Source organism: Odontesthes bonariensis, chromosome 7 (assembly GCF_027942865.1).
Source record: "Odontesthes bonariensis isolate fOdoBon6 chromosome 7, fOdoBon6.hap1, whole genome shotgun sequence".
In the NCBI taxonomy this organism is placed as follows: Eukaryota; Metazoa; Chordata; class Actinopteri; order Atheriniformes; family Atherinopsidae; genus Odontesthes; species Odontesthes bonariensis.
The window spans coordinates 37,668,346-37,686,427 of record NC_134512.1 but is presented as its reverse complement, the minus strand read 5'-3'; the positions used below and the strand labels follow the sequence as shown (position 1 = coordinate 37,686,427).

General features: G+C 45.4%; 2 protein-coding genes and 1 non-coding gene across 3 annotated transcripts in view; all 3 read right to left on the bottom strand.

Annotated features, from left to right (window-relative positions):
- Nucleotides 1-1,197: 1,197 nt before the first annotated feature.
- On the bottom strand, nt 1,198-10,230 carry LOC142384476 (uncharacterized). The gene is made up of 5 exons (XM_075470737.1): nt 9,907-10,230; nt 8,381-8,548; nt 5,347-5,477; nt 3,911-4,217; nt 1,198-2,845 (listed from the first exon to the last, which is right to left on the bottom strand). Exons 1-5 carry the CDS (start codon nt 10,148-10,150, stop codon nt 2,472-2,474), a joined length of 1,224 nt encoding a protein of 407 aa, XP_075326852.1. The 5' UTR covers nt 10,151-10,230; the 3' UTR covers nt 1,198-2,471.
- Nucleotides 10,231-10,553: 323 nt separating this feature from the next.
- trnam-cau (transfer RNA methionine (anticodon CAU)) lies at nt 10,554-10,625 on the bottom strand. Its single transcript has one exon. It is a non-coding gene; the product is annotated as a tRNA-Met (tRNA).
- A 1,760-nt stretch (nt 10,626-12,385) lies between these two features.
- The window catches only part of phf21ab (PHD finger protein 21Ab), a 46,137-nt gene continuing 40,440 nt past the window's right edge, over nt 12,386-18,082 (bottom strand). Inside the window, exons 19-20 of the mRNA XM_075470736.1 lie at nt 16,857-17,020; nt 12,386-16,736 (exon numbers count right to left, since the gene is read on the bottom strand). Of these exons, the coding sequence (XP_075326851.1) occupies nt 16,211-16,736; nt 16,857-17,020 (690 nt within the window). The 3' untranslated portion in view covers nt 12,386-16,210. The remainder of the gene's footprint in view (nt 16,737-16,856; nt 17,021-18,082) is intronic.

The following is an 18,082-nucleotide window of genomic DNA, read 5'->3' as shown; positions in this document are numbered from 1 at the left end:
TAATAATTATAATAATAGACTGAACAAATTAAAAATAAATAAATAAATAAAAAAAAATAATTAAATAAAAATAAATAATGATGACAAAGTGAGAACAGAATACGAGACATTTTTTTATATTTATTAAACCAGAAGTGTTCCGACTCTGCAGCAACACTTGACATTTACAGGGTATATGCACGAACCCTGGAGTTGAATTTACTACCTTTTTGTGTGTGTGTGTGTGTGTGTGGGGGGGGGTTGTTAGAGGGTGGGTATCTTACCTATAACCCTTATCTCCACCCTAAGGTCAACTTGACACGTCTTAAAACAAATGACACAGGACAACAGTGATTAACATTAATAAACATTTAATAAAATGCGTCATATTACACACACTCACACACATCCGACAGACTAAGGTGGTGAATTTCTCTCTTAAAGGAGCAACTGATGTCATCACAAGAGGTAACTTGTAACTGTTACCTATAGCAGTGGTTCTCAAAGTGGGGGCCGAGGCCCCCTGGGGGGCCACCACGGGGCACTAGGGGGGCCTCAGAAAATTGGAGGGAAGATAAGAAAAAAAATGCAAAAATAGAATCTATTTTTTTTAAACATCATTATAAAAAATAGTCACATTTTTTAAATCAGTATTGTAAAATACAATTTATAATAATATATCATATGGAAATGTTATTTGCCATGCTTGTCTTTCTGATTGGCTGCCAGTCGAAACATCGTAGACCTGGCGGTGTGCGCCTGTTCTCAAGCTAGCGTGTAGGTAGCTTAGCCAAAATGGACAGATTTTTGACTTGGAAGAGACCGAAAGAAGTGGCCGACTAAAATCAGAAAGTACGAGGCAGCGTACATTAAGTTTGGCTTTACAGCCGTACAGAGAAATGCCCACGATTGCCCGAAATGCGTCCTCTGTCTGGAGACCCTCTGAAACGAGTGTTCGAAACTTCAGCGTCACTTCATACAGAAACATCTGGCAGAGTCCGAAAAAACGGTCGACTTCTTCAGACGTAAAGAAGAGCATTTAGTCAGGCTGCATTCACACGGCGAGCTGCTGTCCGTATTTTAATGCTCTTTATGTGGGCGTCTCCCAGTCTTCTCTCAGCCGCCTTCAGCTGGTGCAGAACGCTGCTGCCCGTCTTTAACCAACACCAACAGACGTGTGCACATCACTCCTGTTCTTAACTCCCTCCATCGGCTTCCTGTCCTTTATAGAACTGATTTTAAACTTTTAATGTTGGTTTTTAAAGCTCTTAACGGCCTCGCCCCGTCGTATTTATCTGAGCTTTTAACAGTCCTGGTAGAGCTCTGAGGTCAACAGATCAGTTTCTGCTGGAAGTGCCCAGGTCAGAATACAAACCCTGGGGTGAGCGAGCCTTTTCCCAAAGCTGCCCCCAGGCTCTGGAATAAGCCCCCCGTCCAGCTGCGTCTTATTTCTGACCTGGGCCTCTTCAGATCTGGGCTAAAAACCTGCTTATTTAGGATGGCTTTAATACCCAGTAGCATGATGACACTTTTATCTTATTCGATTTTGTTGTATTTTATTGCTTTTACTGTTCTTACTTCTTCTTCTCTTTATTTATTACCTGCTGTAAAGCACTTTGGTACACCGTAGAAATAAAGTACATTTACATTTAAAAGAATGAAAATCTGAATGATGTTCAGTTTGTTCTTTATTTGGTACAAAAGAGCATGAAAACATGGCTGAAGGCGACACATCTGCAGCACATGAACTAAAGGAGTAAAAAGGTGAGTCTGAGTTCTTCTTCTTCTTCTATAAAACTGTAGTGGAGCAAAAACCTGCACAAAGACGGCCAGATGAGCCTCAGGTAGTAAAACAGAGAGGACCGGACCAGCTGTCCTGAGGAGTTACAATCCTGGGGGGCGGGGCCATCATCTGGTAGCGCCTCAGGTTGTCCTGGTGATGCCGGGCTCACAGCTGGGGGGCCGGGCTCATCATCTGGGGGGCGGGGCTCATCATCTGGGGGGCGGAGCTCATCATCTGGTAGCGCCTCAGGTTGTCCTGGTGATGCCGGGCTCACAGCTGGGGGGCGGGGCTCATCATCTGGGGGGCGGAGCTCATCATCTGGTAGCGCCTCAGGTTGTCCTGGTGGTACCTGGCTCACAGCTGGGGGGCGGGGCTCATCATCTGGTAGCGCCTCAGGTTGTCCTGGTGGTACCTGGCTCACAGCTGGGGGGCGGGGCTCATCATCTGGTAGCGCCTCAGGTTGTCCTGGTGGTACCTGGCTCACAGCTGGGGGGCGGGGCTCATCATCTGGTAGCGCCTCAGGTTGTCCTGGTGGTACCTGGCTCACAGCTGGGGGGCGGGGCTCATCATCTGGTAGCGCCTCAGGTTGTCCTGGTGGTACCTGGCTCACAGCTGGGGGGCGGGGCTCATCATCTGGTAGCACCTCAGGTTGTCCTGGTGATGCCGGGCTCACAGCTGGGGGGCGGGGCTCACAGCTGGGGGGCGGGGCTCACAGCTGGGGGGCGGGGCTCATCATCTGGTAGCGCCTCAGGTTGTCCTGGTGGTACCTGGCGTTGCTGTGCTTCAGCAGGCTGCTCCTCTTGAAGTCCGTGGAGCCTTTGATCAGCCCGAGGTTGCGGTGCGCGGTGTCCGCCTGGACGCGGCACACGTGGCACCACATGAGGTTGAGGCTCGGGGAGTAGCGCAGGAAGGAGAACAGGCTCAGCCACTCCTCCCTGAAGCGCAGAGCGGGTCGAGGTGGACGGACCGGAGGGGGGCAGGAGGACCCCGAGCTGGAGCCGCTGGAGCCGCTGGAATCCGACTCCGAGTCCTCGCCGCCGTTGTCGTGGAAACCCACCCGACCAGGCAAGGTGCTCCGTGTCGCTGTGAAGACACACATGAAAGAGTCGTCAGAGAAGAGAACTGCAGCAAATTTCAAACACACATCATATACAATGCAATTTTTCATTGTGTAGAAAAAAAAAATCCTTAATTTCTGAAAAGGGACATTTCTGACGACCTAAAAACATCATATAGTAATATTTTTTTCCACTTTTGTTTTCATAAATCTTTTATTCCACTTCAGTTTTGACCATAAGCACCAAGTTTTCAATTATTTAAAAAAAAATTAACCTTTTAGATGCCAATTTGAATTTTTTAGCCCAAATTGTAAGCCTTTGGGTGCCAGTATTTTCAAAATATGGAATGCAAAGTGGAATTATTGAGCGGGGATAATTATGGTCTGGGATATGTCAGTGATTATCAACAACATTGATTTTAGGGATTTTTCATTTTTTTGTTATGCCCGATTTAAAAAATAAAAAATAAATTTCTGAAAAGGGACATTTTTGTCCCCTTCTAAAATGATCCCCAAAATACCATATGTTAATATCTTTTTCCACTTTTTATTTTCATAAATCTTTTCTTCCACTTCAGTTCTGATCATAACCACCAAGTTTTCAATTATTTTCAAAAAAATTAACCCTTTAAATACCAGTGTATATGAGGTAAACACCAATTTCTGTTAAAAAAAAAAAACACACAAAAACTGCTGTATTTTCAATATATGCAATGCAAAGTGAAATATTCTCTGGGGGATTATTAGGTCTGAGATATGTCATTGATGAGCTACAACATCAGTTTTTACAGCTTTTTAGTTTTTCTGCAGTGGCAGATTACAGAAACGGCTCCCATAGACATCCATTTTTAAGGTCGTTTTACGAAGGGAGAGAAAATAGGGCCAAGCGATTGTGAGGTCTGACTTTTTCCTGTCATGTTCATAAATGTTGTTGCTGATATGGGATGTCATACAGCTTCATGTCAAAAGAGGCAAACTATCCCCTTAAAGTTTGAATTTCTTCTGCGTAATAAAATCAGATTTAGAGTTTTATTCCTCATCATCATTATTTGACCACATTAACAAACCCAGGAGGCTTCACCGTCACTTACATTCATTCAAGTCCTTCCCTTCGTCCTCCTCACAACTCGGCAGGTCCCAGTCCTCTTCAATCGGTTCTGCTTGGAACAACATGTTCTCCAGCTCCCGAATCCTCCTCTGCAGCAGGACACAGTTCAGACAGGAGGCGGAGGAGGAGGAGGCGGCGCTCTCTTCTCGGGGCGCCGGCTCTCCTCGCAGCGGCGGGAGTTTAAGGTTCAGCTCCACTTCGTACTCGGTGGAGGAGGACCGACTCTTGGACTGCGCCCTGGACCTGATGGAGGCCTCGAGAGAAGCCTCGAGAGCGTCTCTGAAGAAGTCCTGAAAGGAGGAGAACAGCAGGTGAGGCACTGATCCCATCAAAGTTACTCCCAGTCAGCATAAAAAAAGGTTTTTCTCATCTCAAGAAACAAAAGTAGAATTTTAAGAGACAAATTTACTGTAGCAAAGGCCAAAAAAGAAATGAAAAGGTGCTGCATGTCTGTTGTTGGGCTTTCATTATGGAAGGATGCTAATATAAATGTAAAAAACATTTTTTGGTTTTCAAAAGGATGGTTTCTAAAGCAATTTTTGAGGGCTTCAAGTGTTTATAATTTGTGAAGGATTTTGTATTTTTCTTCATTATTCTATTTTTTTTTACTTTATTGGATGCAATTCTGTTTTTTGTCTTTTCTCTTTTTACTAAAATTTTTCTTCTTACTTTAGTATTTGCAAAAATATAGGTTGATGGGTAGGGTAATTTTGTTCAACAGCACAGGCTTAAATATAAGCATTACGCTGCAGCCTGTAGGCCTTTTCAGTCAGTTAAACTAAAGTCACTAAACATGGAGAAGCAGCATTTAGCTGTTATGCTGCAAACAAGTGGAACAAACTGCCAGTGGAGATTAAACTTTCACCAAATGGAGACATTTTTAAATCCAGCTTAAAGACATTTCTGTTCTCATGTGTCTATGCATGAAATCTGCACGATATCTTTGAACTTATCTGGACTGTTGCTTGTTTTTAAATTCATTTAAATGATTTTATTTGTTTCTCTTTATATTCTTTTATGTATTTTAATGCTTCTTACACTCCCTGCTGCAACGCTTTTATTTTATGTGAAGCACTTTGAACTGTTTTGGACATGAAATGTGCTACGAATAAATTTGATTTGATTTGACTCAAAAAAATGCTATGATTTGTTGTTTACTGTGAGACTGAATACAACCAAACAAAACAGGTGGGAGGGATGATGGTTCCGTCCCTAAACGGGTTCCCACAGTCCCAGGACCAACAGCTCCCCAGAGAATCAGGACATTTTCGGACTTTTCTCCACCAACTTTCCAACAGTTTGAGGTAGTTTGGCCTCTGAAGAACACCAGATATCGTCGGTGTGGACGTGCAATCGTAATCAGTGAAATAAAGGCTAAACTGAGACGATAATCAGAGAGCACTTCTGTGGCAGCCGTACTCTGAAGCCGACGTCAGTCCTCTTGGCAGCGGGCGGCCCGGCCGCCTCGTCCTCAGCGACGCTTTCATCCGGCAGAGCTTCGTCTGTTCGGCTGGGAGCAGCCGCCGCCGCCCTGAGAACCACAGCGCACCCTGCACACGGACAGGGAAACAGGAAGGTTTCATTTAGCCGGCTGTCAGCGTGACTTCAGTCCCCTTCTGCATCAGTATCATCAGAAAATACGTCTCAGTTTAACGATCCTCAAACTATTCGTCTGTAGCTCCTCATTCAGATGAAAACGGTTTAACAGAAACTTTTAGTGCTTTTGAAACCTCGACTCTTTCATACCTCGAACCAGATGCCTACGTCTGACTCTGACATACTTTGGTGTACAAACAAAAACTTTATTGTGTAAAACTTTAGCATTAACAGGGGGTGTCCTTTCTTTTCACAGAACTGCATTCATGCCCGCGTGTTTTTCAAAGGAGTCGCTGTTATCAGAATACGTGTTCCTGGGCTGTGTTCCAAACCGCATACTTCTCCTACTACTCAAACTAACTGTTTGAGTTAGTATGCGAGTTTGAGTAAGCGAGAAGTTCCCGGATGCATACTAGATTCTCCGAAATGTTGGGTATGCATCATGAGGTTACTACTCATACTCATAGAGTTTAGAGCTTAAGAGAAATCAGCTTCAGGCCGGCTGATTTCAGCTCGGGCAGGAGCGAGATGCATTGTGGGTAAACGCTCCGCATACTGTCTGATCGATGAGTATGCAGTATGTAGTATGTAGTATGCAGTATGTAGTATGTAGTATGCAGTATGCAGTATGTAGTATGTAGTATGTAGTATGCAGTATGTAGTATGTAGTATGTAGTATGCAGTATGCAGTATGTAGTATGTAGTATGTAGTATGCAGTATGCAGTATGTAGTATGTAGTATGCAGTATGTAGTATGCAGTATGTAGTATGCAGTATGTAGTATGTAGTATGTAGTGTGCAGTATGCAGTATGCAGTATGTAGTATGTAGTATGTAGTATGCAGTATGCAGTATGTAGTATGTAGTATGCAGTATGTAGTATGCAGTATGCAGTATGTAGTATGTAGTATGTAGTATGCAGTATGTAGTATGTAGTATGCAGTATGTAGTATGCAGTATGTAGTATGCAGTATGCAGTATGTAGTATGCAGTATGTAGTATGTAGTATGCAGTATGCAGTATGTAGTATGCAGTATGTAGTATGTAGTATGTAGTATGCAGTATGCAGTATGTAGTATGCAGTATGTAGTATGCAGTATGCAGTATCAGGGTATCCCCAGGTTTGACCACATGAAATTTAAGACCTTTTTAAGACTTTTTAAGACCACAAAAAATGAAAATTAAGACTGGGGTCGCGACCCTGGGGGGTTCGATCCCCTTTAGGACACAAAACACCACGTACACAAATCAGTTTAAAATATGTTATTTCACAGGTCATGCAGAGCAGTCACTGTACATATTGTGGATAGGTCAAGTAATTGAAAACACATATGCTTAAAGTGTACTTTTGACTACTGTACTTAGTACAAAGTACAATATTTTCGGCGATTTAAAATGCGCTTCATTGCATTGTCATGCGTTTTGTCCCGAATAAATACCGCTAACGAGAGAAGTTGTCCTCCTGTGATTCACCGATTCATACGAGTTTTACAAAGCTGCCGTCAACATTCACCACTGACCTCTCATGTCACAGAAATAAGCCACTAAGCACGCTGTAGCACACCAAAATACATCGCCATTTTCTTTGTAACATAAAGCACTGTTGTCATCTTAGCATTAGTCGGAACTGCTTCAGAACAGCTACGTAAAGCTACTGTTGTGATCGATAACAAAATGGCATTCCATGTTCATTGCTACTGCTCGCAAATATATCTGCTATGGCCAAGTTCAGCAAAGAAGGGTTGACGTTCTTGAGCTAGCTTAGCATGTTTTGCGCTCCTCATGTCCAGGGCAAGGTGACCTAATGTTGTAAGTTTGAATTGTTTACGACAGCACTTACATCTCGCCTCCACGTCAGTCTCCGGGGCCGCGAGCAACCAGCTGCTGTATTTTTGGATCACTTAGCCATTGCGGGTTGAATTTGCACTTTCCCATCTTCGAAACAACTGACCACCAACTGCCGGGCGGGTTGGCTCACGCGCGCTGTCACTGTCACTGTCATTGTACTCACGAACTGTCAGGCTAGCCGAGACCTGTGTGCTCATGCTCCATATTCACGTTCGCGCGCTCTGTTATTCATGTTTGACGTTCATGGGGCTGTGGTTCGTTCACGTTTTCTGCGTTGCTCGTAATTCGCTACAGATCGGTTGAGGGGGAAAAATAGACCAGAGAAATTTAAGACCTATGCATGACATTTTAGACCCGTGACACACATTTAAGACCTTTTTAAGGCCTAAAATCGGGGGAATTTTTTTTAAGACTTTTTTAAGACTTTTAAGACCCCGCGGCTACCCTGAGTATGTAGTATGCAGTATGCAGTATGTAGTATGCAGTATGCAGTATGTAGTATGTAGTATGTAGTATGCAGTATGCAGTATGTAGTATGCAGTATGCAGTATGTAGTATGCAGTATGCAGTATGTAGTATGCAGTATGCAGTATGTAGTATGTAGTATGCAGTATGTAGTATGCAGTATGTAGTATGCAGTATGTAGTATGCAGTATGTAGTGTGCAGTATGTAGTGTGCAGTATGTAGTATGTAGTATGCAGTATGTAGTATGCAGTATGCGGTATGTATTATGTAGTATGTATTATGTAGTATGCAGTATGTAGTATGCAGTATGCAGTATGTAGTGTGCAGTATGCATCACAGCCGATGTCTTGTTCCCGTATTGGCCGATGAGACCCAGATTAATGTTCTCAGTTCAGACACAAACCTGCAGATAAACCCGCCCCTCAGCACCTAAACTATTAAGTTTAACTATGAAAAGAGTCTTTGGTTTGTTCAGAGTCAGAACTCCAGAACAGTTCCACCCAGACTGTGATGAGTTCCGGCAGCATCGCTTCATGCATCCCACCTTCTGACTCCGAGCGAGGAGCGTCGGATGCTTCTGCTGCACGTCTTTTTCTCCTCCTCTCCAGCTGTGAGAGAGGCTTGGCCTGTGTGGACCTCAGGTCATCGTGACCCAGGTGGAGAGACGGGCCCCAGTCTGGATCCGAGTCCAGCATCTCATAAGCTGGTTTTCCTGCAGATGCACAAAATTAGACACGAAACATTCCTCAGGCCCGTTTACAGTGAGGAGTAAACACGTAGGCACACTAAACCCTGCGACTAATCCGCAGTCGAGCGTCTCCTGGAGGACGATGCGAGTGAATTAGATCTAGCAGCCCTGGTCATTATTCCTTCGGTTTAGTCCTTAGAGGACGAGTGTGATGGAGCGAGTTCTGCACAGTCACATCACAGTTTAAACTAGTCCTGGCTCTCGTGTTGAGGCTTCACAAACTCATGTCTACATGTTGTAGCCTGTTCCGCATCATAGATCCGTGGAAGAGTTTGAGCTGCTCTTGGTTGTGTTGGTGCTGTTGTTGGTTCTTCAGCTTTGCTCTGCTGTGATGGAGTGAGACTACGGCTGTGTTCGAAACCGCATACTTCTCCTACTACTCATGCTAACTTTCTGAGTTAGTATGCGAGTTTGAGTAAGCAGAAGTTCCCGGATGCATACTAGATTCTCCTAAATGTTGGGTATGCATCATGAGGTTACTACTCATACTCAAACTACCCAAGATGCAACGTAACGTGACGTCGCCGATCGTCATTTCCTGTCAAAACGGCAGTTTCAAGCTAGCTACAACGAGGGTAGGTTCACTTCCTGTTTTCAAAACAAAAGCACCAATTGTATCGTAATGGCTTTCCCTATGATAAAAGGCAACGGGTATTTTATTTTGTGAAAATAACCGGAAGTGCGTTAGCTCACTGCGGCTAGCTTTAGTAGCGCCGAATTCGTGGGAACAAAATTGTAAACAGCCGGTATTTTGTCAGGTTTTCAACACGTTGGGGATCTAAACGACTACTTTCTCACCTGAAAATGTTTCAAATGTTGCTAAAGTTTACAGAGTTTAGAGCTTAAGGGAAATCAGCTTCAGGCCGGCTGATTTCGGCTCGGGCAGGAGCGAAATGCATTGTGGGTAAACGCTCTGCATACTGCCTGATCGATCAGTTTGCAGTATGTAACACATAACACACATGCTTTTTGGCAAAAAAATTGAAAACTCACCATTTTTTAGCACATGGGTGAGTTTTGACAGCTGGAGTTGTAATTAAACTTGAGCCATTTTACAAAGAGCAAAGTTGATAAACTACAACAGCAGGAACAGAGTTTACAAACAAAATGGCGCCATGTCCCAAGATGCATTTCGGTTTCAAGTCTGGATAGTTGTTCTCAACATATTTCCCTTACTTCTCACCTAAAATGTGAAATATTGTGAACCCAACTTGGTTTAATATTTTTTTTTAAATCAAATGAGTGGAAATATTTTCACTCTTAATGCTTTCAGGACCGTTTTAAACGAGCTTCCCAGTGTGATGATTTAGGTAAACACTCACCGGAGTGAAAATGTCGGGAACACACTCTCATGGAGGACGGGATGTGTTTAAACGTGATGTCGCTGCGGCCCACGGCGGCCACCCAGGCCGCCCTCCGCCGCCGCGTCAGCTCCGATATGTGGCTCCCTTCATTCGTCCTCCAGGCCGGGAAACAGTGGAAAGTTACCCCGTCCAGCAGCTTCATTCCGCGTTGGTCGTGAGAGCTGCGACCGCAGCTCTGCACGCAGCACTCCCTGCTCCCCATGTTGCCCGGTGTCCGAACACAAGATGCGGCCAAAGCTCAGGACGCCGCACGGTACCCCAGAAACTTATATCCCCCACAAGCCCCTGGGCCGTGACGTAAGCATGGCGTCGCCATGGTTTCGCTTTTTGTTTAAAACACGGATTATTTTTGTATTATCTTATGTATGTATTTATTTTTGTATGCTTATTTGTTCTTCATTTATTATTAATGATACTTGTCATGTTTTTGCACTGTTTTTGTATCTTGTAAAGCAACATAAAGTTTTAAAAAGAAGTACTATTTTATTCCGATAGCGTTTTAATGTGTTACTCTGAACTTATAGAGTAACTATAGTAATCCTTCTTAATAACTGAGATGTGTGAACTGCTAAATAAAGTCAAATTGAATGAAAAAAGAAAAAACGTAGCAGAGGATGGTTTCGATCCATCGACCTCTGGGTTATGGGCCCAGCACGCTTCCGCTGCGCCACTCTGCTGTATGGCGAGAGAGCGGATATGAGTTTATATAAAGAAGAACCGGGCAGGGAATCAGGCTAGAGGGCTGGTTTACATTTCTGAAAGACTCATTTATTTATCTATAAATGTTGTTTGGCTGGAAAACAGTTCGAGTATAAAATCTAGCTGACCACAATCCACACATGAAACACCATCCAGAACCAGAGAAACCTGCAGAAACCTGCAGAAACCTTCCACTTTGTAGGTTTTTCCTCAGTTTCACTCTGATAGTTGCAGATCATTTAACCTCTCTGGTACAATAGCGCAGATTTATGAAGAATAATCAATTAAACTCACCCACTAAGATTAGTTGGTCTTTTACTGATCCGTTTTTCTTCATTTTTCTAATCTTTTATGTGAACCAGTGTGTGAGTATGCATATAAATTCATTAAAACTGTAGATCAACGATGTTTCACATGTAGACAGATGGGATTTGGGAACTAAAATAGGTTCCTTGATATTTCATTTATTCATTTTCTCTCCAAATTTAAGTAATTTTACCTCAGATATGAATATAAATTGGTGATTTAAGTGATATTTGTATCTATATTTGTACCCTGCAGAACTTTAAACATTTTAAGGCAGAAGGTCCTTTGTTCCCACAGCCAGAAGGCTTTATAACAGTGACTGCTGAGTTCTTCTAAAATTGATTGATTGATTTTTATTTATTTGTTTATTTTGCCATTTAGTCATTTATTATTATTTAGTTAGTAGTAGTATTATTATTGTTGTTTTATTGTTGTTAATTCAATCATTGTAAATATTTTAAAAAATGTTGAGCTACTTGACGAATTTGAATTTCCCCCATTGGGGGATTAAAAAAGTATTTTTCTATTCTATTCTATAAGGCATGCAAAAGCATAAAGTCAAGAAAGGTTCTGCTTTTCACAATTTATTAACAAAATGATAAAATAAATAAATACAAATTGATCAAATGCTCCTAATATCAACTCCTCCCCATGTTCCCTACAGTATTTCCTAAACACTGCATACAAAGAATTCATCACAGAAGAGGCTCAATACAGAGGTAAGAATCCCACCAGACCAGTCACAATGTCAGGCCAACAGAAGACACATCTGGAACAGAAGTCAAAAAAATAAACACATTCCTTTCCAAAATCATTATGAAAAAATACAAACAATTATACAAATATTCAGATTGTGTAATTACCAATTTACACATTATTCAGCACACCAGGTGAACTTTTTCTTTATTCATATCGCTACAATGCATCTCACCGAATGGAAGATAAAAAAAGACTTCTTTTAGTTTTTCACTTTGTTTTCTGTTTTTTTATTTTTTGCACTCAACACACCCCCCCCCCCCGCCCCCAAATGGAATCAGCTGTGGATGAGGTAAGAAGCTGCAGGTGTACAGTTGGGTCCGGACAGGATGGATGGATGGATGGGTGGATGGAGGCTGAGCGGGAACAACAGATTAATGACGTCATGTACCGACAGAATACTAGAAGGCCACAATCATGACTTGATCACTTTAAAACCGAGGAATGAGGAAAAACGGGAGTTGGAACGAACCGCCTCACGGGAACCTTTTCACGCACAACGAACTCCGAGAACCGACATCGTCCAGGTGGGGCGAACACGCTCGATGCTGACGACGTCCGAATGATATGCAGCGACTGGCGCCAAAGCTCCGAAACAAAAGCAGATTTACTGTGTTCTTTGGATCGATTCACTTCTAGACCTTTACGGAGGAACACTTTCGACTTCCTCCCCCCCCCCCCCCCCCCCCATCTCGGCTGGGATCCCAACATTCAGCACGGTGCGTTGGTCCGAACTCCGAGCTTAAAGGAGCTGAAACCACGGGCGCTAATACAGCTCTCCCCCAGTGGTCACTCGTGGTACTGCAACTAAGAATCAGTTTTATTTTTTTTTGTTGTTTTCTTAAACAGCTCCATCCAGAAAATAAGAAAGTTTCCCCTCAATTGGCTACTGCAACATGTAAACTGCAGATGTTTGGCATCAGGATGCCGAAATGTTCGAAGAAAAAAAGGTGACTTGAGTTTCACATTAAATTTTTTTTTTAAAACAGAAGCAAATGCATATTAAAATGTTCGACAAATCTTGTATAAAAACTTGCATAAGAAGGCATGCGCTCCACCGCACAGAGTGGACAGATGTTGCTAATTAGGTCAAAGTTTGTTCATTCCACACACGCTCAGGCTCCGGCTCAGGTGACCTGACGTAGCATCCCTCCTCCGAAACCAAAGAAGAAGCACAGAAACGTGGGGGGGGGGACGACGACGATGGGCCTTTTCACAACAAAATAAAACGGATTCATGACTCTGATAATAATACTGGTTTCAACTAAAAAGTGCATCACAAAACAGCTCCGAGTGAGATCTCACCATCATCGACTGCTCGTCCCCAACCGGCCTCGGAGCTCCGCCCCAAACGGAAAGGTTTCACCACGGGAAATAAAAAGACATTTAAGGCAACTCCTAGAATAAACGACAACAAAACACTTATCTGGTCAATTCCAAACGGCTGAATATGAAACGGGAGATTTAACTTGCATTGACTAACTGGCAGCCTGAGGTGCAGGGACGCCGGGTTTGTGCTCCGGAGTTTGGGCGGGCGGGCGGGTGGGCGGGTTTATCCGGAGGGTTAGTAAGGTTCTACAAGTCACAGTGCAAGTCGAGAGACAAATATTATCTGCTGTTTGAAGAAAGGCACTCGAGGTACCTACTGTACAGAGGGAGAGGTCCAGTCTGTCTGGAACACAAGTCTTTGAAAGAAAACCTTTGAGCGAAGAGACGGGACGACTACTCTGCTCTAAAGAAGAAGAAGAAGAAGAAGAAGAACGAAACACACGACGAGTGATACTCAAAAGGAAGCGGGGACTCCTGTCAGGGAGTGTTGGAATGGCTGAACTCTGCAGACCAAACGCGCCTGTTTCTGGGATCTTCTGAATGAAGGCAGTTTGTACAGCCGATGTGAGAGATCAGGTGTCAGATATGCTGAGTCAGTTACAGAGTCCTGTGATATGAAATAACAAAAAAAAAAGAAAAGAAAGACACCTGCAACGGCTTGATTTTAGTCCTCCAAAAAAGATGCTAACCCCCTCTTCTGCTGTCAGCAAATCTACTCCAAAGATCCTCAGAATTCAAATCCTCCACACGAGTGGAAGCTATGGAAGGAGGTCTCAGAGAAGCAGCAAACGGCAGCTGATCGGAGACGTTTCAGAAGGAACCGATTATCAGAGGAGCAGCTTCAAAACGCTGAGCTCTCCTCACACCGGGGGGGCCAACACCACGCTGGAGAACTAAAATGAGAGCAGAAACCAAGACTTTCAGCCCAGCCAGAGGCACCGTTAATAAGCAGAACCAGAGTTTGTTATTGCCCCGTACCCAACAAGAAGCCAGAAGTCATGATCAGTTCCACGGACAAAAGACGGACCACAACCGACAGCCACCAAAGCCAACGAATCCCGGCGTCACGCTTCAGCCCCGAGGCGCTCTGCGCCGGCCCCCCTGCGAGGGGACGAAGCCCACCAACTCCTCCCCCGGCGACAAGACTGGAGCCGAACAGAGGCTGGGCTTTCCTCCTAGAAAAATATTGGCAATGTGGGGATAAGTCACATCACAACAAAGAGATGCATACTCTGTTTAATTCCATGTTGACATACAAAAAGCTCTTCAGCACTTCTTTGTAATGCAGCAAGCTTGTGCTTTAATCTCAGGATGTGTGTCGCCGTCCTCTGAGATGAAGGTTCACACAACAGAACAGTTCCTTTCCTCTCGTCCTTAAATAAGCTCTCCCGTCTCCGTCTGGGAACCTCCGACCTCTGGAAAAGCGGTGGCATCTTTATCTTACAGCGCCCGCGGTTTGATCTGTGGGGACGGCGAGCGGACTCGTCCCTGCTGAGGTCGGATCGCATCGTTTTGGCAGTTCAGGGTTCAACAGAAAACGCAGACAACGCAAAGATCGCCGCTCCTCCGGTCCAGCGGGTTCAGGAACAGAAAGCACTTATTTCTGAAGACTAGGAAGACCTGAATATCTTTTCCTATAAAAAAGAAACACAGCCCAGATATACTTTGTGTGTGTGTGTTGACGTTTGCAATATTGCAATTTCACATTTAGTGCTCACAGTTGACACACTGGACTCACGAATGAAAACTCAATCACTACACTGGACCGACACCACTGAAAACATCTGTTAGGCTCCCGCCTGTTCGCCCTCGTCCCCGGTGACCTGGCTCTGGGGGCGGGGGGGTAAAGTTTGCTCGCTGTTGGGGTTATTCTGGGGGTTTAAAGGCGTCAGTGTGCTTCAACAGAGCTTCAGATTCAGAGCAGATTCCTTCCGGAGGATCGACTCGCCGTGCATTACAATAATACTTCTTTTAGGTCCAGTCACGCTGGTCTCTGACCTTTAATGAACCGGTTCTTCTTAGTCTGAGGCTTCAGTGTGGGGCTGAGCCACATCTGCCTGCCCCGGGGTCTTTACTCCTGGAGCAGGTTGTGCGTGTGGTCGTTGGAATGGCCGCAGAGGTCGTGTTGCATCACACGGACTCGTGATGCTGCAGCTTTACCAACGCTGGGCTCACAGACGGGTTCCTGGGGCTCAAACCCAAACCAGAACCTACACTTTGGTTTAAATCTGGTTCTCTCTGATGCACGGGTTCAACGTTAGATGGTGGAGGAAACGCAAGATTCCAGCACAACTTCTCACCATTTAAATCTGGGGGGCTTGGGTTTGGATCCGGGAGTTCCTCCAGGAGTTCCTCCGGAAGTTCCTCCGGGAGTTCCTCCAGGAGTTCCTCCGGAAGTTCCTCCAGGAGTTCCTCCAGGAGTTCCTCCAGGAGTTTCTCCAGGAGTTTCTCCGGAAGTTTCTCCAGGAGTTTCTCCAGGAGTTCCTCCGGAAGTTTCTCCAGGAGTTTCTCCGGAAGTTCCTCCAGGAGTTCCTCCAGGAGTTCCTCCAAGGGTTCCTCCGGAAGTTCCTCCAGGAGTTCCTCCAGGTTTCCGCCTGTGAAGCCTGGTTTGAAGCACACTGAACCCTTTGGCTCTGAACAGGAAGAAGTTCAGGGTCGGGTCGCTGCTGGTAAACAGAAGTCAGGAGGAGGTCGGGACAGCAGGAGGTTGCTCGCGGCCACTTTGAAGGGACGAGGGACGAACAGGATCTCTTTGCAGGACACAAACTATCACAACACTGCTTCTTGGACCAGTTGCCCCCGACAGATGTTCGGTTCCATGTTCTGGGTTTCCCCCTCACAGGAGAACCCAGGGGCCACTGTAACAGGCACACACCGGTGTGATGATGAGTTAAATCTCCCTTTGAGCGTTCCCACCATGACGTCTATCACTAATTGGCATGATGACACGGGTACGCACGCCCTCCTGATCCCCGGCTCTGCGGGCGGGACGGCCTACGTCTTCCCAGGGTCATGTGACCTGGGCTGTATATCTACCATTGACACAGTCTGACAATACAATGCAAACAAACAACATTTATACAGATTGGCAACTTCAGGGCACCACAGGGTGCAAGCGAAAGTCTTTTTTTTTATATATATGTTTGAATCCCGCGGCCGAGGAGACGCAGCGTTACTTTTTATCGTCCAAACTGCTGACGAGCGCTGGCAAAGAATGCTGGGAGGGTTCTGAGGTTTTGCTGTTGTTGGTGTTGCTGCCGGCGCCAAGCTCCTCCTGCTTCTTCTCCGCCGCTGTCTCTGCAGGGGTGACGGCAGCCATCTTGTTCTCAGAGTCGGTGGTGGCGTTGGCGGCGGGGCTGTGGTCGGGGCAGGTGGGCTCGGCCGTACCGTTGGTGGTGGCGACGGGCGCGGGGGCGACGGTGTCACCCGCCGCGGCCGTCTCAGTCTCAGGCTTTGACTCCGCCTCCACCTGGAGCCCAGCCTCTGTGTGAGCCCCGCCCCCGTGCTCCGCCTTCCCCCCCGCCCCCGCGGCGGGGCAGTTATTTGCCGTCGGGACTGTGCTGTCGGGCTGAGTGTCGGCGCCTCCCCCCGGTGCTCCTGCCGCCTGCTGCTCCTCCGGCGTGCTGCTGAGCGCGGCGCTCCCCGCCGCCACCTTCTCCGCAGAGTTGGCCTCGGGCGCAGCTTCGGCGCCGGCCGCCACCGGGGCGCGGTCCCCCGGGGCGCGGTCCCCCGGGGCGCGGTCCCCCGGGGCGCGGTCCCCCGGGGCGCGGTCCCCCGGGGCGCGGTCCCCCGGGGCGCGGTCCCCCGGGGCGCGGTCCCCCGGGGCGCGGTCCTGGACCCGGACGTCCTTACCCTCTGTCTCTGCCAGAGCCTGGTTGAAGTTGAAGGCTTGGATGAGGCGGATCAGGTGCTTGACCTTTTCCAGGGAAAGCTGCATCTCCTTCTGACGGGCCAGGATGCTGTTTTTAGTCTCCATGCATTTCTAACAGAAGAAGAAGAAGCAGTTAGATCTGACACAACCCGTTAGCAGATACTTTTCATCCTCTATCCTGGTGTAGTTTGCACCAATCTATCACCAAAGTGTCCAATTCTGACATATTCATACAAAAACTAAAGCTTCCTTCCAGCTTTTATTGGACCTTTAAATACATCTGTGATGTGTTCAGAGAATATAAAGCCAGCAGAGCTCTTAGATCCAAGGACTCAGGTCAGCTGGTCCAGTCCAGAGTCCAGACTAAACGTGGAGAAGCAGCATTTAGCTGTTATGCTGCAAACAAGTGGAACAAACTGCCAGTGGAGATTAAACTTTCACCAAATGGAGACATTTTTAAATCCAGGTTAAAGACATTTCTGTTCTCATGTGTCTATGCATGAAATCTGCACGATATCTTTGAACTTATCTGGACTGTTGCTTGTTTTTAAATTCATTTAAATGATTTTATTTGTTTCTCTTTATATTCTTTTATGTATTTTTAGTGCTTCTTCCACTCCCTGCTGCAATGCTTTTATTTTATGTGAAGCACTTTGAACTGTTTGTACATGAAATGTGCTACAAATAAATTTGATTTGATATTCATACAAAACTAAAGCTTCCTTCCAGCTTTTATTGGACCTTTAAACACATTAAAGTTTGGACGATAAGAACAAGACGGAGATTATTTTCTCCTCGTATGTTGGAGCAGATCAGTGATGGCTTCGTCTTCAGCAGCTGGTTCTTTTGGCCTCCTGATCGTTACAGGATGGATTTTATTTTATTATTGATTTTATTTTCTCTCTAAATGTTAACGTCAGCCTGTGACCACAATCCAATCAACCCTGAGCTCTTTATGATGATGTCATGGGGGGAATCGGGTTGTTCTTTCGATGACTCTGAGAAACGTGAATCGAATTCAAAAGTTTCACCATGACACAATTTGACTTCCTTTTTGTTTGTGTGACTACAAAAATAGATTAAATATGCCTATGCCACAGATGATTTTTTTTTCCTTATTTGTTAATACCCTGTTTATTTATTTATCTATTTTATCATTTATTTTATTTTATC

What these genes read in the sequence shown, in the direction of transcription:
- LOC142384476 (XM_075470737.1), bottom strand. Translation starts at nt 10,150, where the DNA reads ATGGGGAGCAGGGAGTGCTGCGTGCAGAGCTGCGGTCGCAGCTCTCAC. An exon ending in TTCCCGACATTTTCACTCCG is followed by an intron (nt 8,549 to 9,906) that starts GTGAGTGTTTAC and finishes GTGCATCTGCAG; the next exon opens with GAAAACCAGCTTATGAGATG. An exon ending in AGGGAAGGACTTGAATGAAT is followed by an intron (nt 2,846 to 3,910) that starts GTAAGTGACGGT and finishes GTGTCTTCACAG; the next exon opens with CGACACGGAGCACCTTGCCT.